Here is a 24,416-nt window from a genome sequence, read left to right on the forward strand (position 1 = left end):
AGGGGTACACTCCAACACCCAGACATAATTTACAAATGAAGCATTGTGTTTAGTGAGTCCACCAGATCAGAGGCAGTAGGAATGACCAGGGATGTTCCCTTGATAAGTGTGTGAATTTGACCGTTTTCCTGTACTGCTAAGAATTCAAAATGTAATGAGTACTTTTGGGTGTTAGGGAAAATGTATGTACTTTATACCAATGGAAATATCTGGAGGAATGGTTGGGGTTAACAATTCCAGTTTCACCGAAAATATGTCTCTTGGGCAATAGAACAGAGTTACCTAATGTAACAAATGAGGAATTTGCACTGATCACTGTTGGTATGGTTACAGCAGCTCGAGTAATCCTTAGAATTTGGAAGGGTCATGCCACTCCTACTCTGAAACAATGGATAGAATCAATTTTAGAAGTAGCATCTTATGAACAAAAGCTTGCTAGGATCACTGGTAGAAACAACAATTCTAGAAGCGTTTTATTTGTCATGTTGTTTCTAAGACTGGGAGGTGATGACTTATGCTTGTGAACCCATTTAGTTCATTATTGTAGCTTGTGAGATACTATTTGACTGCATATGGGGTTTGTGATACATGGCAAATATACCACGGCTAAGGGCTGTGTCCAGGCACTCCACGTTTCATTGTGCATAAAAACAGCCCATAGCCATGGTACAGTATATTGGCATATATCACATCCACTCAGACCTTATTGCTTAAGTATACCTTCAGGCTAAAGTGTTACCAAAACCATAATTAACCCATGAAGCAGTAGAGGCATGCTCTTTCCAGTTGTGCTGTATAATTCACAGAATCAAATGTGTGATGGTGCATGCATGGTCTCACTTGCCTGGATGACCACCTCAGTCATGGCTACCATCTTGTTGACAGTAGCGGTGACTCTGTGTGCGTGCTCTGAGGGGCGATGACTCTGTGATGTCTCCTGACTATGACTGGACCGGCGGTGAAGGGCGAAGCGTCCGGCCATGTACAGGACGTAGGCAGGGGAGAGCTTGAAGTGGACAGTGGAACTGTTGGTGTAGTTGATGACTGCAGAGAGGAAGGGGTCCTCAGCTGTTATGACAGAGGGACACCAGTAGAGGACAGCAGATTAATAGAGAATAATAATGAGACTGACAACAAACTGATTGTGTTATTGCTATGTTATTACTATGTGCTATTACAATGTGCTACTACATTTTACATGACATTTTAGTCATTTAGCAGACGCTCTTATCCAGAGCGACTTACAGTAGTGAATGCATACATTTCATACATTTTTTTTTTCTGTGCTGGCCCCCCGTGGGAATTGAACCCACATCCCTGGCATTGCAAACACCATGCTCTACCAACTGAGCTACAGTGGTCAAATTGAATTACTTACAGTTTTCCCTGAATTTAATACCAACAGGAAGTGCAAGTTGGTCCATGTTGTCCTGATCTCTGTTAAGACAAGATGTAAAAATGTCAGTTGTCCAGCCTATAGTCACTTCAACAATATCTCAAAACCGGAATCATGAAAAAACAACAGCCACAGTAGCCATTTTATTAAGCTTCAAGAGATGCCAGAAACGTGTGAATTTTTGTCACACACAGAAGACAAGGTCATGTCAATAAATGTAAATGTTTACATTACTTGGGGTCATGTTTACCTTTCATTCCTTGTTCCATAGTCTTGTTGCTGGTTATGCTTCCGGACCATAGGCTTTATAACGCCTCCCCACATGGAACTTTTCTTGCATTCCATTGTGTCAGCGTTAGAAACAATATCCTTGTTGGTCGAGGACTTCTCCACGGGTACAGAAGCTGATATCTGCCTGCAGTGGAGAGAAGACTATACCTATAACTTGAGAATCAGCCACAGGCAGTGAACTTTTACAGGAGACAGACTTAACACTGAACATGAACTTTTGTGAACCAGAGTGGGGGTGCTTGGAGTAAAAAAAAAAGCAGTTTTTATTGTCATGCTTTTCTGTTTGCTAATGAATTCATTGGTGTTAAGGGAAGACCTACCCATTCTCTTTCCTCATAGTGGACCCATTAGGCTTTGCCGAGTGGTTAACAGCATCCTCTCCCGTCTTCTTCTTCTCCTTCTTCTTCTCTTTCCTCGACAGTGTCCTCTTGAAGTTCTGGATCATGCCTCCCTTCTTTTTCTCTGGGCTGTTGTCCTGTATGGATAAAGGCCACATAATCACACAGAGAGACACAACACTACAGTGGAAATCAAAGCATAAACTCTTGCCAGCTAAATTGCTTTCCTTGCCTTGACATTCAAGCTAGGTCGGGCATGAAAAGTAATTTCTAACTGAGCAAATTCTGCTCAATTATAAATACAGTAAGCAGTCAGTCCCATGTACAATAATGTCCTTATCCTTCTTGAGTACGAAGCGGCCCTCCCTGTTGTCTGTGTTCCAGTTCAGCTGCACAACCAGAGGCTTTTCACTCAGGTCCAGCTGCCGTTCTTCTGCCATGGTTAACAGGGCGGAGAGTGGGAGAGTAACATGAACAAATTTACCAGAAAATACACTCAATCTATTCAAAATATAGAATTGTTCACAAATGCCCTGCCCCCAAGTGAACTCTTTAATTAATGTATCCATCCATCCATCCGTCTGTCTGTCTGTGTCTGTCCATTCATCCATCTTACCCTTGTTAGCATGGACCTCAAACAGGAAATAGGGAGTATTCAACATCTTCATGTCCGGTCTGAACTTCTCTGACAGTGTTTCAATAACCTCTCCAGTGGTGGTGGTGCTGTTGATACGCAGGCACTTGGTGGCAACGTTCCCTGCAACATGGTCCTCAAAGTAGAACCGCATCACTCCATGGAACTCTAAGTTCTAGAGGGGAAAGAGTGGATGAACAAAGTCGAGCAGAGGTAACGTAGCTAACTTAGCTAACTAGCTAGCAATCTTCATTTGTTTATCTAAACCAAAATCTACATAGCTAGCTTTCATAATTCGCTGGCTAGAAATTCCAAAGCAAATCAATGTAATTAGCCAGCTGCTATCTGGCGATGAGATTTGTAACTTGAAGTGTAAATTGGAGAAAAGCAGAGGTATTAGTGTGGGTGACTAATTGGTGTCTGTTGGTGGTGGGTATTGTGTGTGAAGGTTGTTAGTATGCATGATCTATTGACATGACGGGGATGGGTGGATATAGTACCTTGTTTGGGACAAAGTAGTAAAATGTTAGCTAATCATTGTCTAGTGTGTGTCCTACAGACTAATCCTGCTGCGGACACATCATGCTATCCTGGAGCATAATGAGAATGTGGGATGCAAAAAAGCCAGGACAGCCAAAGGTATTTATGAAAGCAAAACCCCCTCTTGAGAAAACAACATCACCAATCCACAAGCCAAGTGCTCCTCATACTTTTCACACCGTTGCAGTCAGTTCTTTGTCATGGGGGATAGGGGCTGTTAGTACACTCTTTGAGCCTATTCAGTGAGTAGTTGGCAGTGCTTGTCTTCTCAACAGCACAACTGTAGGTGCTCATACACAACAATACACAACTAGACTGTTTACAAACTTTTCACACCTTTTCTGACAGTCGAACTCAATGCCCCATGATTTACTCTGAGCGTAACAAAACGCATACCAGTCTACTGTACCCTTTTCTATTTACAGATGAACGTGGTTCTTGTATGGTTAAACTCCTTGATTGTGGTAAAAACTGAATCTCTTCCTTCCATGGCTACTTATGACAGCTGGCAATCTCAGGCATACAGTGAAGTCTTACACATCCTCATGATCAGTCTTCATGTATTTCCAGGAGACTTGCAGTACAAACAGTACTTTAACCCAACACCTAGCGACCTCGTCAAAAGGTTGAGATCTCTTGGTGTACCGGTAAAAGTTTTTTTAGGCAAGTCAGTTAAGAACAAATTCTTATTTATAATGATGTCCTACACCGGTTAAAGTGTTGGCTTGACAGTTGCTGGATGGAGCAAGGGCGGCCATCGGGGAGGCGTGTGTCCATTAAGTACTTGGTATAGAAAGGCGTGGGGACTCACTCTTAAGGAAGGGAGTAATGTAGTGACTTAAACCCAATACCTAGCAACCTCGTCAAGAGGCTTGGACATTTTGGGGTAAGGGTTAAGGTGTTGGCTTGACAGTTGCTGGGCCTGGGTTTGAGTCCCAGTTGGGAATACCACCTTAAATCTCTACTTTATGTATATGTAAGAACTGACGCAGGAGATGAGAAGCAGGTACGGGGAGTCAAACATTTAATAGGGAACAGACATAGAACAAGACAGAAACAGCATCAGCACACAGGTAACACGGACATATTACAATCAATGCAGCAGCGGGGAACAGAGCTGTGGAACTGACAAATATAGGGGAGGTAATAAACAGGTGATTGAGTGAGTCCAGGTGAGTCCAATATCGCTGAAGCGCGTGACTAGGGAAGGCAGGTGTGCGTAAGTGATGGTGGCAGGACTGCGCAATGCAGGGCAGCCTGGGGCCCTCGAGCGCCAGGGGGAAGAGCGGGAGCAGGCGTGACATTCCCCCCCCTCTAGGGGCGCCACCCGGCGTCCCACCTGGGCTAGCCGGCCGAGACATGGGCGCTGGGCAAGCCGGCTGGAGGTAAACTCCCCACGAATAAGCAGGGGCGTGGGAGCCTGGCGAGCCGGCTGAAGCATAGGAGCCTGACGATCCGGCTGAGCCATGAACGCCTGTCGATCGCGCTGCGGCGTGGAAGCCCGATGATCCGGCGGTGCATGACGTGGGATGGGAACCTGCCGAGCCAACCGGTTCCATCGGCAGCGACCCAGGACCGACGTCAGCACCAACCGGAACGCCAGTACTCCCCAATGCATCGTGTGATGGCTGCTGCATTCTGTAAGGACCGACGCCGGACAGGAGTTGAGAAGCAGGTACGGGGAGTCAAACATTTAATAGGGAACAGATATAGAACAAGGCAGAAACAGCATCTGCACACAGGTAACACTGACATATTACAATCAGTGCAACAACGGGGAACAGAGCTGGGGAATTTACAAATATAGAGGAGGTAATTAACAGGTGATTGAGTGTGTCCAGGTATCGCTGAAGCGCGTGACTAGGGAAGGCAGGTTTGCGTAAATGATGGTGGCAGGAGTGCGCAACACAGGGCAACCTGGCGCCCTCAAGCGCCAGGAGGGAAGAGCGGGAGCAGGCGTGACAGTATGGGGGGGTGCAGTGAGGTGTTCGGAATTACTTTGATACAAGGGGAGATTGTTTTTATTGTAACTTTCACATCTCTTAGGAGTCAACAACTTCTTTGTATGCAACATACATTGCATTCGGAGAGTTACCGGAGTTACCGGATTTCCGGTTACAACTTGCAGACTTGTTTACTTGCGGCTATGCGTTTTGTTGCTAACCTTACTTTGCTACCTGACAACTTTACGGTTTTTACTTTTAATTACCGTTTATATTTTTAGTTTTTCCCTCACTCAACTTTTTTTCATTCAACTTTTTCACTCCGGACGCTTAACCTTGACGTGGTTCGTCAGGACCTCCACCAGCCGAAGCTAAGTAGTAACATTAACATGATGCCTTCTAATTGCAGTCGCTGTACTCATAATATACAGGAGAACAATCGCCTTGCGGCGAGGATAGCTGTGCTGCAAGCTCAGCTTCAGACACAATCGTTAGGCAGGGGTAATTTCAGTGTAGGAAACGATGAAACAGCGTCTGTGCCACCAGTGAGTACAGATAGTAGTATAAATCCCCTCGCACAGTCCCCGCAGCCGGACAACTTTCTCATGGCTTCTGGAGGGAAATGCTGTAGGAATGCTCAACCGGTGTCGCTCATTAAGCCGACAGAAACTTTCAACCGGTTCTCCCCATTAAGCAGCGAGTCGGAGTCAGAGGCCGAGCCTTCTCTGGTCTCTACTCCTCCCGTTACGGGGTCTGAGACGCCGAAGCCTCCCACCATTAGCTCTGACAAATTGAAAACCCTAGTCACTGGCGATTCCATTACCCGCAGTATTAGCCTTAAAACGAATCATCCAGCGATCATACACTGTATACCAGGGGCAGGGCTACCGACGTTAAGGCTAATCTGAAGATGATGCTGGCTAAAGCTAAAACTGGCGAGTGTAGAGAGTATAGGGATATTGTTATCCACGTCGGCACCAACGATTTTAGGATGAAACAGTCAGAGGTCACCAAGCGCAACATAGCTTCAGCGTGTAAATCAGCTAGAAGAATGTGTCAGCATCGAGTAATTGTCTCTGGCCCCCTCCCAGTTAGGGGGAGTGATGAGCTCTACAGCAGAGACTCACAACTCAATCGCTGGATGAAAACTGTGTTCTGCCCCTCCCAAAAGATAGAATTTGTAGATAACTGGCCCTCTTTCTGGGACTCACCCACAAACAGGACCAAGCCTGGCCTGTTGAGGAGTGACGGACTCCATCCTAGCTGGAGGGGTGCTCTCATCTTATCTACGAACATAGACAGGGCTCTAACTCCTCTAGCTCCAGAATGAAATAGGGTGCAGGCCAGGCAGCAGGCTGTTAGCCAGCCTGCCAGCTTAGTGGAGTCTGCCATTAGCACAGTCAGCTTAGTCAGCTCAGCTTTCCCCATTGAGACCGTGTCTGTGCCTCGATCTAGGTTGGGCAAAATTAAAAATGGCGGTGTTCGCTTTAGTAATCTCACTAGTATAAAGACCTCCTCCATTCCTGCCATTATTGAAAGAGATTGTGATACTTCACATCTCAAAATTGGGTTACTTAATGTTAGATCCCTCACTTCCAAGGCAGTTATAGTCAATGAACTAATCACTGATCATAATCTTGATGTGATTGGCCTGACTGAAACATGGCTTAAGCCTGATGAATTTACTGTGTTAAATGAGGCCTGACCCCCTGGTTACACTAGTGACCATACCCCCCGTGCATCCGGCAAAGGCGGAGGTGTTGCTAACATCTACGATAGCAAATTTCAATTTACAAAAAAAAAACAATGACGTTTTCGTCTTTTGAGCTTCTAGTCATGAAATGTATGCAGCCTACTCAATCACTTTTTATAGCTACTCTTTACAGGCTCCTGGGCCATATAGAGCGTTCCTCACTGAGTTCCCTGAATTCCTATCGGACGTTGTAGTCATAGCAGATAATATTCAAATTTTTGGTGACTTTAATATTCAAATGGAAAAGTCCACAGACCACTCCAAAAAGCTTTCGGAGCCATCATCGACTCAGTGGGTTATGTCCAACATGTCTCCGGACCTACTCACTGCCACAGTCATACTCTGGACCTAGTTTTGTCCCATGGAATAAATGTTGTGGATCTTAAAGTTTTTCCTCATAATCCTGGACTATCGGACCACCATTTTATTACGTTTGCAATCGCAACAAATAATCTGCTCAGACCCCAGCCAAGGATCATCAAAAGTCGTGCTATAAATTCTCAGACAACCCAAAGATTCCTTGATGCCCTTCCAGACTCCCTCTGCCTACCCAAGGACGTCAGAGGACAAAAATCAGTTAGCCACCTAACTGAGGAACTCAATTTAACCTTGCGCAATACCCTAGATGCAGTCGCACCCCTAAAAACAAAAAAAATGTGTCATAAGAAACTAGCTCCCTGGTATACAGAAAATACCCGAGCTCTGAAGCAAGCTTCCAGAAAATTGGAACAGAAATGGCGCCACACCAAACTGGAAGTCTTCCGACTAGCTTGGAAAGACAGTACCGTGCAGTATCAAAGAGCCCTCACTGCTGCTTGATCATCCTATTTTTACAACTTAGAGGAAAATAAGAACAATCCAAAATTTGTTTTTGATACTGTCGCAAAGCTAACTAAAAAGCAGCATTCCCCAAGAGAGGATGACTTTCACTTCAGCAGTAATAAATTCATGAACTTCTTTGAGGAAAAGATCATGATCATTAGAAAGCAAATTACGGACTCCTCTTTAAATCTGCGTATTCCTCCATAGCTCAGTTGTCCTGAGTCTGCACAACTCTGCCAGGACTAGGATCAAGGGAGACACTCAAGTGTTTTAATATTATATCTCTTGACACAATGATGAAATTAATCATGGCCTCTAAACCTTCAAGCTGCATACTGGACCCTATTCCAACTTAACTACTGAAAGAGCTGCTTCCTGTGTTTGGCCCTCCTATGTTGAACATAATAAACGGCTCTCTATCCACGGGATGTGTACCAAACTCATTAAAAGTGGCAGTAATAAAGCCTCTCTTTAAAAAGCCAAACATTGACCCAGAAAATATATAAACTATCGGCCTATATCGAAACCCAAATTGGTCTACACGGATAAGTTCTGGCCTGGTTTAGATCTTATCTTTCGGAAAGATATCAGTTTGCCTCTGTGGATGGTTTGTCCTCTGACAAATCAACTGTAAATTTCGGTGTTCCACAAGGTTCCGTTTTAGGACCACTATTGTTTTCACTATATATTTTACCTCTTGGGAAAATGATGTAGAAAAATAATCCATGCTTTTGTCACTTCTAGGTTAGACTAATGCAATGCTCTACTTTCCGGCTACCCGGATAAAGCACTAAATAAACTTCTGTTAGTGCTAAATACGGCTGCTAGAATCCTGACTAGAACCCCATAAAATGTATCATATTACTCCAGTGCTAGCCTCCCTACACTGGCTTCCTGTTAATAAGGCAAGGGCTGATTTCAAGGTTTTACTGCTAACCTACAAAGCATTACATGGGCTTGCTCCTACCTATCTTTCCATTTTGGTCCTGCCGTACATACCTACACGTACGCTACGGTCACAAGACGCAGGCCTCCTAATTGTCCCTAGAATTTCTAAGCAAACAGCTGGAGGCAGGGCTTTCTCCTATAGGGATTAGAGGTTGACCGATTATGATTTTTCAACGGCGATACTGATTATTGGAGGCCCAAAAAGCCGCTACCGATTAATCGGACAATTTTTATTTATTTATTTGTAATAATGACACTTACAACAATACTGAATGAACACTTATTTTAACTTAATATAATACATAAATAAAATCAATTTAGCGTCAAATAAATAATGAAACATGTTCAATTTGGTTTAAATAATGCAAAAACAAAGTGTTGGAGAAGAAAGTAAAAGTGCAATATGTGCCATGTAAGAAAGCTAACGTTTAAGTTCCTTGCTCAGAACATGAGAACATATGAAAGCTGGTGGTTCCTTTTAACATGAGTCCTCAATATTCCCAGGTAAGAAGTTTTAGGTTGTAGTTATTATAGGAATTATAGGACTATTTCTCTCTATACGATTTGTATTTCATACACCTTTGACTATTGGATGTTCTTATAGGCACTTTAGTATTGCCAGTGTAACAGCATAGCTTCCGTCCCTCTCCTCGCTCCTACCTGGGCTCTAACCAGGAACACATCGACAACAGCCACCCTCGAAGCAGCGTTACTCATGCAGAGCAAGGGGAACAACTACTCCCAGTCTCAGAACGAGTGACGTTTGAAACGCTATTAGCGCGCACCCGCTAACTAGCTAGCCATTTCACATGGGTTACACCAGCCTAATCTTGGGAGTTGATAGGCTTGAAGTCATAAACAGCGCAATGCTTGAAGCACAGCGAAGAGCTGCTGGCAAAACGCACTAAAGTGCTGTTTGAATGAATGCTTACGAGCCTGCTGCTGCCTACCACCGCTCAGTCAGACTGCTCTATCAAATCTTAGACTTAATTATAATATAATAAACACACAGAAATACGAGCCTTAGGTCATTACTATGGTCGAATCCGGAAACTCTCGAACACAAAACGTTTCTCCTTTCAGTGAAATACGGAACCGTTACATATCTTATCTAACGGGTGGCATCCTTAAGTCTAAATATTCCTGTTACATTGCACAACCTTCAATGTTATGTCATAATTACGTAAAATTCTGACAAATTAGTTCGCAACGAGCCAGGCGGCCCAAACTGTTGCATATACCCTGACTCTGCGTGCAATGAACGCAAGAGAAGTGACACAATTTCACCTGGTTAATATTGCCTGCTAACCTGGATTTCTTTTAGCTAAATATGCAGGTTTAAAAATATATACTTTTTGTATTGATTTTAAGAAAGGCATTGATGTTTATGGTTAGGTACAGTCGTGCAACGATTGTGCTTTTTTCGCAAATGTGCTTTTGTTAAATCATCCCCCATTTGGCGAAGTCGGCTGTCTTTGTTAGGAAGAAATAGCCTTCACAGTTCGCAACGAGCCAGGCGGCCTAAACTGCTGCATATACCCTGACTCTGTTGCAAGAGAATTGACACATTTTCCCTAGTTAAAATAAATTCATGTTAGCGGGCAATATTAACTAAATATGCAGGTTTAAAAATATATACTTGTGTATTGATTTTAAGAAAGGCATTGATGTTTATGGTTAGGTACACATTGGAGCAACGTGTACCTGTAACGCGGGTCGTATAAAGGGGACCAAGGCGCAGCGTGTATGGTGCTCATATTTACTTTTAATGAATACACTTTAACAAAAAACAACAAAACGACCGATAACAGTTCCGTCAGGTGACATACACTAAACAGAATACAACTACCCACAAAAAAAACAAGAAGAAAAACACCTACTTAAATACAATCTCCAATCAGAGGCAACGAGGATCAGCTGCCTCCAATTGGAGATTAACCCAAACAACCCCAACATAGAAATAGAAAAACTAGAACTTAAACATAGAAATAGAAAACATAGAAAACCCAAAACACCCCCGTCATGCCCTGACCTACTCTACTATAGAAAATTACATCTTACTAGGGTCAGGACGTAACAGTACCCCCCCCCCCCCCAAAGGTGCAGACCCCGAATGCAACAAAAACAAAAGAAACCACAAAACAAAAGGGAGGGTAGGGAGGGTGATACTTGACTATGGCGGCTCAAATGCAGTCCACATAACCTTAACCTCCAGCATAGGAGGCGGCTCCGGTTCGGGGCGTACTCCCCGCTCCACCCGCTGATCCTTCTGCTTTATTACCACCTGACCGTGGATCGTCGTCGAAGGAGCCGGACTGTAGATTATTGCTGGAGGTTCTGGGCTGCAGGCCGCCGCTGGAGGTTCTGGGCTGCAGGCCATCGCTGGAGGTTCTGGGCTGCAGACCGCCGTTGAAGACTCTGGGCTGCAGACGGTCGCTGGAGGCTCCGGACTTGGGAGCGTAGCTGGAGGCTCCGGAATGGGGAGCGTAGCTGGAGGCTCCGGACTGGGGAGCGTAGCTGGAGGCTCCGGACTGGGGAGCGTAGCTGGAGGCTCCGGACTGGGGAGCGTCGCTGGAGGCTCCGGACTGGGGAGCGTCGCTGGAGGCTCCGGACTGGGGAGTGTCGCTGGAGGCTCCGAACTGAGGAGTGTCGCTGGAGGCTCCGGACGGAAAAGCGTCGCCGGAAGCTCCGGACTGGGAGGCGTCATAATAGGTTCCGGACGAGTGACCGTTGCTGCTGGCCCCCCGTGGGAATCGAACCCACAACCCTGGCGTTGCACACACCATGCTGGCGTTGCAAACACCATGCTCTACCAACTGAGCCACACTTTAACAAAAAACAACAAAACGACCGATAACAGTTCCGTCAGGTGACATACACTAAACAGAAAACAACTACCCACAAAAAACCCAGGAAGTAAAACCCCTACTTAAATACGATCTCCAATCAGAGGCAACGAGGATCAGCTGCCTCCAATTAGAGATTAACCCAAACAACCCCAACATAGAAATAGAAAAACTAGAACTTAAACATAGAAATAGAAAACATAGAAAACCCAAAACACCCCCTGTCATGCCCTGACCTACTCTACTATAGAAAATTACATCTTACTAGGGTCAGGACGTGACAGTTCCTAAGCGATTATATGCAACGCAGGACAGGCTAGATAAACTAGTAATATCATCAACCATGTGTAGTTAACTAGTGATTATGATTGATTGATTGTTTTTTATAAGATAAGTTTAATGCTAGCTAGCAACTTACCTTGGGTTCTTACGGCATTCGTGTAACAGGCAGGCTCCTCGTGGAGTGCAATGTAAAGCAGGTGGTTAGAGCGTTGGACTAGTTAACCGTAAGGTTGCAAGGTAAAAATCTGTCGTTCTGTCCCTGAACAAGGCAGTTAACACACCGTTCCTAGGCCATCATTGAAAATAAGAATGTGTTCTTAACTGACTTGCCAAGTTAAATAAAGGTGTAAAAAAAAAAAAAAAAAAAGGATAAAAAAAAAATACCGATTTACGATTGTTATGAAAACTTGAAATCGGACCTAATTAATCGGCCATTCCGATTAATCGGTCGACCTCTAATAGAGATCAATTTTTATGGAATGGTCTGCCTACCCATGTGAGAGACGCAGACTCGGTCTCAACCTTCAAGTCTTTATTGAAGACTCATCTCTTCAGTAGATCCTATGATTGAGAGTAGTCTGGCCCAGGAGTGTGAAGGTGAACGGAAAGGCACTGGAGCAACAAACCGCCCTTGCTGTCTCTGCCTGGCCGGTTCCCCTCTCTCCACTGGGATTCTCTGCCTCAAACCCTATTACAGGGGCTGAGTCACTGGCTTACTGGTGCTCTTCCATGCCGTCCCTAGGAGAGGTGCGTCACTTGAGTGGGTTGAATCACTGATGTGGTCATCCTATCTCGGTTGGCGTCCCCCCTTCGGTTGAGCCGTGGCGGAGATCTTTGTGGGCTATACTCGGCCTTGTCTCAGGATGGTAAGTTGGTGGTTGAAGATATCCCTCTAGTGGTGTGGGGGCTGTGCTTTGGCAAAGTGGGTAGGGTTATATCCTGCCTGTTTGGCCCTGTCCGGGGGTATCATCGGATGGGGCCAGAGTGTCTCTTGACCCCTCCTGTCTCTGCCTCCAGTATTTATGCTGCAGTAGTTATGTGTCGGGGGGGCTAGGGTCAGTCTGTTATATCTGGAGTATTTCTCCTGTCATATCCGGTGTCCTGTGTGAATTTAAGTATGCTCTCTCTAATTCTCTCTTTCTATCTTTCTCTCTCTCGGAGGACCTGAGCCCTAGGACCATGCCTCAGGACTACCTGGCATGATGACTCCTTGCTGTCCCCAGTCCACCTGGCCGTGCTGCTGCTACAGTTTCAACTGTTCTGCCTGCGGCTATGGAACCCTGACTTGTTCACCGGACATGCTACCTGTCCCAGACTTCCTGTTTTCAACTCTCTAGAGACAGGAGGAGCGGTAGAAATACTCTCAATGATCGGCTATGAAAAGCCAACTGACATTTACTCCCGAGGTGCTGACCTGTTGCACCCTCGACAACTTCTGTGATTATTATTATTTGACCATGTTGGTCATTTATGAACATCTTGGCCATGTTCTGTTATAATCTCCACCCGGCACAGCCAGAAGAGGACTGGCCACCCCTCATAGCCTGGTTCCTCTCTAGGTTTCTTCCTAGGTTTTGGCATTTCTAGGGAGTTTTTCCTAGCCACCGTGCTTCTACACCTGCATTGCTTGCTGTTTGGGGTTTTAGGCTGGGTTTCTGTACAGCACTTTGTGGCATCAGCTGATGTAAGAAGGGCTATATAAATACATTTGATTTGATATTCAGGCTCCTTGACTTTTTCCACATTTTGTTACGTTACAGCCTTATTCTAAAACGGATTCAATAAGTTGTGTTCCTCCTCAATCTACACACAATACCCCATAATGTCAAAGCAAAAACTGTTTTTTAGAAATTTTTGCAAATGTATTAAAAATAATAACAGAAATACCTTTACAAAAGTATTATGTCAAGGCACAGATCTGGAGAAGGGTACCAAAACATTTTTGCAGCATTGAAGGTCCAAGAACATCGTGGCCTCTATTTTGAAATGGAAGAAGTTTGGAACCACCAAGACTCTTCTTAGAGCTGGTGTCCCGCCCTAAGTGAGCAATCAGGGGAGAAGGGCCTTGGTCAGGGAGGTGACCAAGAACCCGATTGTCACTCTCACAGAGATCCAGAGTTCCTCTGTGGACATGGAAGAACCTTCCAGAAGGACAGCCATTTCTGCAGCACTCCACCAATCAGGCCTTTATGGTATAGTGGCCAGCCCGCTTGGAGTTTGCCAAAAGGTACCTAAAGACTCTCAGACCATGAGAAACAAGATTCTCTGCTATTATGAAACCAAGATTGAACTATTTGGCCTGAATGCCAAGCGTCAAATCTGGAGGAAACCTGGCACCATCCCTACGGTGAAACATGGTGGTGGCAGCATCATGCTATGGGGATGTTCTTCAGCGGCAGGGACTGGGAGACAGGATCAAGCGAAAGATCAACGGAACAAGGTACAGATCGATCCTTGATGAAAATCTGCTCCAGAGCACTCAGGTGGAAGGTTCACCTTCCAACAGGACGACCCAAAGCACACAGCCAAGACAATGCAGGACTGGCTTTGGGACAAGTCTCTGAATGTTCTTGAGTGGCCCAGCCAGAGCCAGGACTTGAACCCGATTGAACCTCTAGAGGGACCTGAAAATAGCTGTGCAGTGACGTTGCCCATCCAACTTGACAGAGCTTGAGAGGAAGACTATTAATAATATGAGTCATAAAGCCAAATTCATTTCTTTACTCTTTGTCATCATCATTAAAACATTTATCTGAGATGCACTATTCCTTGTTACCATTTTTTTTTTAAATTCATGGTAAAGTCTTCACCAGTTGTATTCGGTGCATGTGACAAATCAAATTTGATTTGTTAGGCTACAGTACATTTTGGGGATAGTAAACAAAGCTAACTAGATAAACCTGACTAGCTTGGCTTGTAGCGGTACTAGCAAGTCCCCAAGTCGATCACGAAATTGTACTGTACTGAACAACACTACCTCATGTAAAAAGAGAGCTTATATTGCTAGCTAGCTACCGACCGCAAAACCACTTACTCGTTTGTAATTTGCCCTCCTGGTCCATCTGGACTAGGCTGCTGCCGCCAGTTAATCTTGGAGGTTCTGAAGAACGTTTCCAGCACCCCTCTATCTATATGTGCGTTGAAACTTTGGTCTGTCACACACACACACAGGACCCATGGTGTCTGCAATGACCCTCTCCACTAAGAACTGTCCAGGATCTAATTTGTTGCAGCACAGACTATCCTCTTCTGTCGACATGGCTGGACAGCACCTACATAGGCACCACCAGTTGAAATCTGACTGTGTCACCCCAGGATCAGGAGCAACGGCGGCAGCTGTCTAGACCAGATAGACCAGGAGGGCAAATGTCAATTCTTGTTTAGTCTCTTTAGTGTATTCCGGCTCAAATTAATAAGGCTGTATGTCCCTAGGTAAAATAACATCAACATTTAACATTTAACATTTAAGTCATTTAGCAGACGCTCTTATCCAGAGCGACTTACAAATTGGTGCATTCACCTATAATATCCAGTAGAACAAACACTTTACAATAGTGCATCTAAATCCTTTAAAGGGGGGGGGGGTTAGAAGGATTACTTTATCCTATCCCAGGTATTCCTTAAAGAGGTGGGGTTTCAGGTGTCTCCGGAAGGTGGTGATTGACTCCGCTGTCCTGGCATCGTGAGGGAGATTGTTCCACCATTGGGGTGCCAGAGCGGCAAACAGTTTTGACTGGGCTGAGCGGGAACTGTGCTTCCTCAGAGGTAGGGAGGCGAGCAGGCCAGAGGTGGATGAAAAAATGTTTTGTCATGCAACTCTTCTTGGAAAGAGGAATTATCAGAAGCAGCCATTGTAATTATTTAGCTATCTCGGATAGACAGTGCCCGGTAAAATAGCTCCTGTGTACCGCCCCCATTTTGAAAAGCTCGCTTTCAAGGGTGGGAACATAATTGGACAAGGAAGTAGGCTGTAGTCCATCAGGCTGTAGTCTTTACAAAGCAAGGGAAAATAAGTCAGCCTAGATATCCTGCAATGTTGTGGCAGATAAAAACATTGTTGAAACAAGTCCATTGGCTCTTTTGAACAAGGTAAACCATATCTACTTGGTGAAACACAAAGCACAATGTTTTTACAAAAAATGACTCAATCAACCGATGACATTATTTGTTGAACTCTCCCGCGATGCGAAAATTTAAAAAAAGGCCACTATAGTGCATAATAATCTCTGAAATACCTATCATTCATCATTATGTAGGGAGACTGGAAAAACACCCGTAATAGTGTCTTGCGGTGAAGTTTCCCGTTAATATTGGAAAAAGCTACGGTGGCATGCCAGAGACAGGTTAGTTTATACATGTGAACTAATCCATACAGTTTTAAATGCGGTACTGTTTTGAAAAGTTGAGACTTACAATAAACAGAGGGGAGCTGTAACAATGGTTAGGTGTAAGTCTCAGGCTGGACATATTGGCAGTTAGGCTCTTTAGACGAATGCCAATAGGCTCTTTGGAAGGGTTTCCAGGAAAAAAACTTTATTGAGAGCAACCAATGTAAAAACCTGGAGTTTGCTAAACGACATTGGCACTTGGATTGAAACCAGGTGCTATGATAGCATGAGACGGAAATAGAGGTCTTTGGCCACGCACACCAGAGTTGGGTTTTGAGTCAAAATAAGGATGCATGTGAGGAAAGAACCTCATACCTACTGAAAAATATGGTGCTTGGATATTTGATGTTTTGGGGTTGTTTTGCTTCCACTGGTCCTGGTGCCCTTGTTAAGATCAGCAGTATCATGAACTCTACCAAGTACTTGAACATTTTAGCTAAAAATCTGGTTGCCTCTGCCAGGAGGCTGAAATTTGGCATCTTGTGGATCTTCCAGAAACACACTGACACCAAGCACACCACACAGAAATGGTTAATTGAACACAAAATCCACGTTGCAATGGCCATCTCAGTCTCAGGACGCCATTAAAAACCTGTGGTTTGAATTGAAGAGGGCAGTCCATAAGGGCAGATGAAGGATATCAAGGGATCTGGAAAGATTCTGTATGGAGGAATGGTCTAAGATCCCTCCCAATGTGTTCTCCAACTCATAAAACATTTTAGAACAAGGCTCAGTGCTGTTAACCTCTCAAGGTGAGGTTTTGAAACGTATTGAAAACATGGGTGTCAATAATTTTGACCGCTACCTTTTTGAGAGGAAAAAATATTACTTAATAAACTAAATCTCTTTATCTGATCAATTGTATTAGTATAAAATAATATAATTTCCAATTTTTTTGGAGGGTATAATACAGCTCAGTATTTTAATTATTTAGTCATTTTTTCTCATCTTTATCAAGGGAGTCAATAATTTCCTACCCCACTGTAGATTTGATTGATTACATTTCTGAAGTCCACTCACCTTGCATGGCAGACTGATCTCAAACAGGTCCAGTCGGGTGTTGTTCCAATGTTGGATGATGTCAGCTAATCTCTGCCACTCTTCCTTCCCCGCCATGTCCAGTCAACTGAGTAAATACTAAAGTAACAGTCTTATATCTTCAAAATGATCCTTGTTTTTGGCCACAATCTTCAGCCAGTGCACTATTCTGCATAACCTATAGCGATGACAGCAGTGCTCTGAATGCCTATACATAGTAATGCTAATGTCTTCAGCAGTCCCTGGGATCCCACCCCTGTTAGTGGCAGGTCATCACACCATTATGTGTGGCAGTGACAGTGACAGCAATAGACTGGCCTCTTAATCAAATTATCCTACTGTATCTGCAACCCAGATGACTTGATTCCATAATAATACATATGGCATTTCCTGTGTAAAGTCTTATAGCATAACAACATTAACAGCAACATCATCAAGTCTATGGGCCCATAACTGTTGTTTATCCTGTAAAGGTGGGCGATGCCCTAGTTAATTTCATAGTCAACTAGTTTGGGTAATCTGGTATGGGGTGTAGGCATATAAAAAGTGGGAACACCCCTACACCCCTGTGGTTTCTGGTATGCCCCTGTACAAGGCTTATCATCAAGGTGTGTGTGGTGCAGATACTGTACTCAAACGGCTGACATCTGGTGGAGTGTGCAGAGTTAAATCATTGAGATTGATCATGAAGATAGTTGCATGATTTATAGGCTATGGATATTCTCTGAACCCTAGAACTCTGCCCCAACTTGCTACAGTACGTATGAGTGCATTCCACCCTCCTTTAGTGAGGTCCAGGAAGTGATCACGCTTGAGTGGATTCCACTTCTCATGCATATCTGTGATTTCCACTAGAATCTATGTTTACAGGTCATCAATCCAGCCCATTCAACCAGATCATTAATGTAGGGCAGCTTTTGTTACTGCTCTTGACGCTTACAGGACAACTCACAATGGAACAAAGACCCTAATATACATGAACAACCAATTAAATGTTCTTTAAAAAGAAAAATGCTATTGTCGTCTGGATGTTGAAAATGCTATTGTATTCCATGATTCCATCAGTAGTATTTTTCAGAAAGTTTTACAGTACAAAATTACTTTCAATATGTTTATTGTCATCATAAAATAGTGTGCATTAAACAAACAATTCTTATGGTTTGAAAGAAATATTTCATGATGTTATAAATAGTATTTGAAAGACAAGTGTTTCTTTTTTGCTCTTCTCTTCCTCCTACTCTACATGTCGCTTTTCTTCCTCCCAAGCCTCACTGAGTAACAGATAGCAATATGTAAGTCTATAAATTAGTGTAATACTGTGTGAAATTTACACAAATATATTAAATAGTTTACATGATGTAGTCCTTTCTGTTGGAGTCTTTTCCTTTCAAGTCTTTTCCTTTTGTGTTTTGTTTGCATCTCCTCCTGGTAACGCAAAATGGGCATATTAAGCGACTACGGCATAAACCTAAACAAACACAACCATTTAAGTTCTCCGCATCTTCTATGGTCTCAGGCATATTGATGCCTCTTATCTCTGGTAATATCATGACCAGTCCATTGTACAGCACAGACATGACACCTACAGATACACATGGTACAGTATTATCAAGCAGTGTAGCCGACAGTTCTGAGATGCAGAAATATGAGCTGTATATACACTGAGTATGCAAAACATTAAGAACACCTGCTCTTTCCATGACATAGACTGACCAGGTGAATGCGCTTTCGACACCTTTTAGTGTTCATGCAACTCAAAATTAGGAAGGTGTTCCTAATGTCTGGTATACTCAGTGTAAACTGCCATGAGATATCACAGTAAAATTGCCATGAAATATCAATAATTAGAAAACGTTACTGAATATGAGTCTCGATATAGAGTACACTACATATCAATATCTTTTTTTGAACATTTGTTTACACAATGTATGCAGTATAATACCTTACTATTGTATGTTACTGCGTGTATTACTACCGGTATGTAATCCAGGTTGGGAAAACAGAATTAAGCAGCATTAATGAGTTTCATTTTATTATTACCTGAGAGGTGTTGGATACAGCTTAGAGTTGGCAAAGTTCAGTCTCGATTCCAATGGCAACAGATAGCCTCCCAATGATCGCTATGGTTTTCTTCAGCCACACATAGTCTGTAGCAAAATGAAAAGAAAAGGTTGAATAGATTAAACTACGTAATATATTTTTAACGGCCAAATGAAGCAGAATAGTCATCCCAGCATTTTTATGATCTCAAAATTAAAGTAAAAGATCAAAAAGAAACACAGTGAAAAATGATCATCCATAAAAGGAGAAAAAGCAGCTCTCATTTCAAAATGAATCCCTTCTTATCAGCTTTCCCATGTCAGTTATCATTGGAAATGGGTAACTGAGTTAAATTGGTTAACCTCACTATTCAGTTTGAATTGCCGCCACCAAGAGCAAAGTGGAACCCCGGCCACTTTCTCCTTTCTGCTACTGTACCCATACATTTACATTATGAGCTGTTCTAAATAAAATAGAAAAACACAGAAAAAGGATTCTCCAATTAAACAAGTACAAGACTTACACCTACTCACCTACTGAAACAAAGGGGACTATGAGGGAGGCGACTCCTCATATGAAGTTAGAGACAGCCATGACGGGTCTCCGTCCCACCCTGTCCACCAGCAGTTGAAGATGAGACCAGTGGACAGCTCCACAGCTGCAGAGGTAAATACATTCAGGAAGATATTGTATCCTGGCGTAGAACCAGCCCAGGCGTAGAACCAGCCCTTGAAAATCAACAGTGCTCTTGAACCTTAGAGAGAGAGGAGGGGAATAAAGAGAAAACAATGCATTAAAAATCCATTAATGTATCATATCTACACTGTGTACAAAACATTAGGAACACCTTCTCTTTTCATGACAGACTAACCAGGTGAAAGCTATGATCCCTTATTGATGTCCCCTGTTAAATCCACTTCAATCAGTTTAGATGAAGGGGTGGAGACAGATTAAAGAAGGATTTTTAACATTGGCTTACAATGGTCGCGCCCCCGTGGAAATCTAATTAACGTAATTTTAAAAATCCCCAACAAAATCCATCTGTTTAAGATAGAGATATGTTTTTTTGCATGGGTTGTGTCTCAATCCACCGCACCCGCCGATATCACCCTTCCGCATCTGCGGTGAAACGTAGCAGAGCTAGAGCGATGTTTGTCAGACCATGAGACATCCTGAAAATTGGTCTTCTCAGGAAAACATCTGTAGCGTCTGAACGGTTTGGACTACAGCTCCGTTTTGGGGGTATTGTGTGTAGATTGATGAGGGGAAAAAATGATTTAATACATTTTAGAATAAGGCTGTAAAGTAACAAAATGTGGAAATAGTCAGGGGTTCTGAATACTTCGGGAATGCACTTTATGTGCTGGTAGTGCGTAGCCTAAGCTTTAGGGCCTAAATGTAGTGTGCCAAGCAGACCTAAAATTGACAAACGCTTTTGAGAACTTCGGCAGAAAAAGTTAACGTTGGTCCACTAAGGCAAAAAGGACAATGTCGGAGTTTAATTCAATAGGAGGAAATTTGCGAAATGGAGAGTTGAAAATAAATAGAAGGGAGGGCCAGAACAGTATTCTAATGTTTTGGAAAGAGTGGTAAAAGAAGGATTATAGCAGGGCTATGTTGTGTGATGATTGTGAGGTGCTATACAAATTCGACAGTCATGTCGTGGAAATGACCACCAGGGACGCCTGAAGTCAATATTATATTAATAAGCTGGAAAGGTTCCAACAAAATTAAATATTTACACAAGTGTTCTATTCATACAGCACATTCATTAATAGTACTCTCTCCTTTCATATTTGCACATACACAGGCTCCCGATATAACATTATAAATCAAAGTCCTCTGGTGAGACATGTTATCCTCTTTTGAGACATGTTATCCTTTGTTGCGACATGTTATCCTCTAGTGAGACATGTTATCCTCTAGTGAGACATGTTATCCTCTAGTGAGACATGTTATCCTCTAGTGAGACATGTTATCCTGTAGTGAGACATGTTATCCTCTAGTGAGACATGTTATCCTCTAGTGAGACATGTTATCCTCTAGTGAGACATGTTATCCTCTAGTGAGACATGTTATCCTCTAGTGAGACATGTTATCCTCTAGTGAGACATGTTATCCTCTAGTGAGACATGTTATCCTCTAGTGAGACATGTTATCCTGTAGTGAGACATGTTATCCTCTGTTGCGACATGTTATCCTCTAGTGAGACATGTTATCCTCTAGTGAGACATGTTATCCTCTGTTGCGACATGTTATCCTCTGTTGCGACATGTTATCCTCTAGTGAGACATGTTATCCTCTAGTGAGACATGTTATCCTCTAGTGAGACATATTATCCTCTAGTGAGACATGTTATCCTCTAGTGAGACATGTTATCCTCTAGTGAGACATGTTATCCTCTAGTGAGACATGTTATCCTGTAGTGAGACATGTTATCCTCTGTTGCGACATGTTATCCTCTAGTGAGACATGTTATCCTCTAGTGAGACATGTTATCCTCTAGTGAGACATATTATCCTCTAGTGAGACATGTTATCCTCTAGTGAGACATGTTATCCTCTAGTGAGACATGTTATCCTGTAGTGAGACATGTTATCCTCTGTTGCGACATGTTATCCTCTAGTGAGACATATTATCCTCTAGTGAGACATGTTATCCTCTAGTGAGACATGTTATCCTCTAGTGAGACATGTTATCCTGTAGTGAGACATGTTATCCTCTGTTGCGACATGTCATCCTCTAGTGAGACATGTTATACTCTAGTGAGACATGTTATCCTCTAGTGAGACATGCTATCCTCTGTTGAGACATGCTACAAACTTTGCCAATGTCAACTAGGTTGAAGCATTCATACTATTGATTATTCTGGTAAGCAAGGTTTTTTTGTCTTCTAGGACAACAAGTAATGACAGAAGAGAAGCTGCATCTAATTATAGACAAGTTTACTAACAAATAGCCTACCAAAATGTCAGAAATGATTAGCCTATCTAAAATGGCCTGTCAGGAAATTGTTCCGCCATCTCTGACTGTACAGCACATTTTTTATATTAGAGGATTAGGGTCAGGTGCGGGCATCAGATTTTCACTTTATCACATATAGTCTGGCAGTTGTGTATTGGTTGTTAGCAATGGCGGGCAGGTGAACAAACAGCTGACCCATGCACCAGTAGCGTTCACATCACTAAGGACTTAACAGTCCACATACACCCGCACAGTCGTGAAGAGGGACTAGATCATGGAACATTGCTGCAGGGACAAGAGTATTAGTGAGGTCGGGCACAGATTTTTAGCAATTAGGCCTGGCTCGCAGTCGGCATTCCAATTCATCCCAAAGGTAAGTCAAGTTCTTCCACGTAATCTTGACAAACCATTTCTTTATGGACCTCACTTTGTGCATGGAGGCATTGTCATGGTGAAACAGGAAAGGGCCTTCCCCAAACTGTTGCCACAAAGTTGAAAGCACAGAACCATCTAGAATGTCATTGTATGCTGTAGCGTTAAGATTTCCCTTCACTGCAACTAAGGTGCCTAGCCCGAACCATGAAAAACACCCCCAGATCCTTATTCCTCCTCTACCAAACTTTACAGTTGACATTATGCATTGGGGCAGGTAGCGTTCTCCTTGCATCCGCCAAACCCAGATTAGTCCATCAGACTGCCAGATGAGGAAGCGTGACTCATCCCTCCAGAGAATGCATTTCCACTGCTCCAGAGTCCAATTGTGGCGAGCTTTACACTACTCCAGCCGACACTTGGCATTGCGCATGATCTTAGGATTGTGTGCGGCTGCTTGGCCATAGAAACCCATTTCATGAAGCTCCCGACAAACAATTATTGTACTGACGTTGCTTCCGGAGGCAGTTTGGAACTCAGTAGTGAGTGTTGCCACCGAGGACAGATGATTTTTACGCACTATGCACTTCTATGGTCGGTCACATTCTGTGAGCTTGTGTGGCTGAGCTGTTGTTGCTGCTAGATGTTTCCACTTCACAATAATAGCACTTACAGTTGACCGGGGCAGCTCTAGCAGGGCAGAAATTTGACAAACGGACTTGTTGGAAAGGTGGAATCCTATGACGGTGCCACATTGGAAGTCACTGAGCTCTTCAGTAAGGCCATTATACTGCCAATGTTTGTCTATGGAGATTGCATTTATGTGTGTTCAATTTTATACACCTGTCAGCAACGAGTGTGGCTGAAATAGCCAAATCCATTAATTTGAAGGGGTGTCCACATACTTTTGTATTGCACTCCAGTATATTGTAGCTCTAACAGAGAAAGCCGATTGACCGAAGTTACTGTGTTAAAAAGGGACAGCGCAATCCTCTCTAGTTACTGCCCTTGTTTTCCTGGAGGTGCTTTCCTTGAGCATGATATGGGGTGGAGGGGCAAGACCATGCAGGATCTTAAAGACAAGGCTTTCATCTACATACTGCATAAAACAATCCAGACTGAATAAAGTATGTTTGTGAATGAAGTGACAATGGTGGTAATTTTTTGGTTTGTTATCAAAAATATTAAGTGTTTGTTCATAGATTGATTCAATTGGTTTGAGAACAGTAGCTCCTGCTTGTGACCAGCAAGTGAGGCAACATCTCAGATGTGAGCAGATCATAGCATGCATATATAGTTTGGCGGCCTCCAGAGGAAGGTCTTATAACCCTAAAGTTGGACAATCCAAACTTGACTGTGTTAGCCACCTTCTCCACTTGTTTCTTAAATGTCAAGTTGGAGTCCAAAATGACACCGAGATACTTGAGGTTTGACACAACTTTCAGATTATCTCCATTAACAAGAACAGCTCGTTGGGAATAATCAATGGATTTCTTAGAGAAGTACACACAAACAGTCTTGGCGATATTTAAATGCAGGCAAGAATCAGTCATCCATTTAGAAACGTGTACCATAAGTTAACTGAACCTGTTTACAACTTGTTGTCTATATGTTGAGTGTACATACAGGACTGTATCGTCTGCATACATCATGTTAACCTGTGGGCAAGCAAGTGGGAGATAATGTATATAGATGGTAAACAGAAGGGGCCTAATATTGACCCTGTGGGACCCCAATATTATAGTAAAGAGAGTCCCACTGAGTGTCCCCCAGATGAACCCTTTTACTCCTTGCTTGTCAGATAGAAATACATCCAACTAA

The 24,416-nt window shown here is 43.3% G+C and overlaps 1 protein-coding gene across 1 annotated transcript; it reads right to left on the reverse strand.

Annotated features, from left to right (window-relative positions):
- Positions 1-1,610: 1,610 nt before the first annotated feature.
- LOC115172058 (afadin-like) lies at positions 1,611-17,365 on the reverse strand. Its single transcript, XM_029729255.1, has 5 exons — positions 17,202-17,365; positions 2,642-2,834; positions 2,352-2,458; positions 2,008-2,162; positions 1,611-1,811 (listed from the first exon to the last, which is right to left on the reverse strand). Exons 1-5 carry the CDS (start codon positions 17,295-17,297, stop codon positions 1,643-1,645), a joined length of 720 nt encoding a protein of 239 aa, XP_029585115.1. The 5' UTR covers positions 17,298-17,365; the 3' UTR covers positions 1,611-1,642.
- Between the last annotated feature and the right edge of the window lie 7,051 nt (positions 17,366-24,416).

Source organism: Salmo trutta, chromosome 33, assembly GCF_901001165.1.
Source record: "Salmo trutta chromosome 33, fSalTru1.1, whole genome shotgun sequence".
Lineage (NCBI taxonomy): Eukaryota > Metazoa > Chordata > Actinopteri > Salmoniformes > Salmonidae > Salmo > Salmo trutta.

Bases quoted from the DNA above. Each gene is read 5' to 3' on its own strand.
- LOC115172058 (XM_029729255.1), bottom strand. From the start codon at position 17,297: ATGGCGGGGAAGGAAGAGTGGCAGAGATTAGCTGACATCATCCAACAT. The intron at 2,835-17,201 runs GTGAGTGGACTT...TTTCCCCTCTAG, and splicing joins AGATCAGTCTGCCATGCAAG to AACTTAGAGTTCCATGGAGT. The intron at 2,459-2,641 runs GTAAGATGGATG...TAACCATGGCAG, and splicing joins TGAGGTCCATGCTAACAAGG to AAGAACGGCAGCTGGACCTG.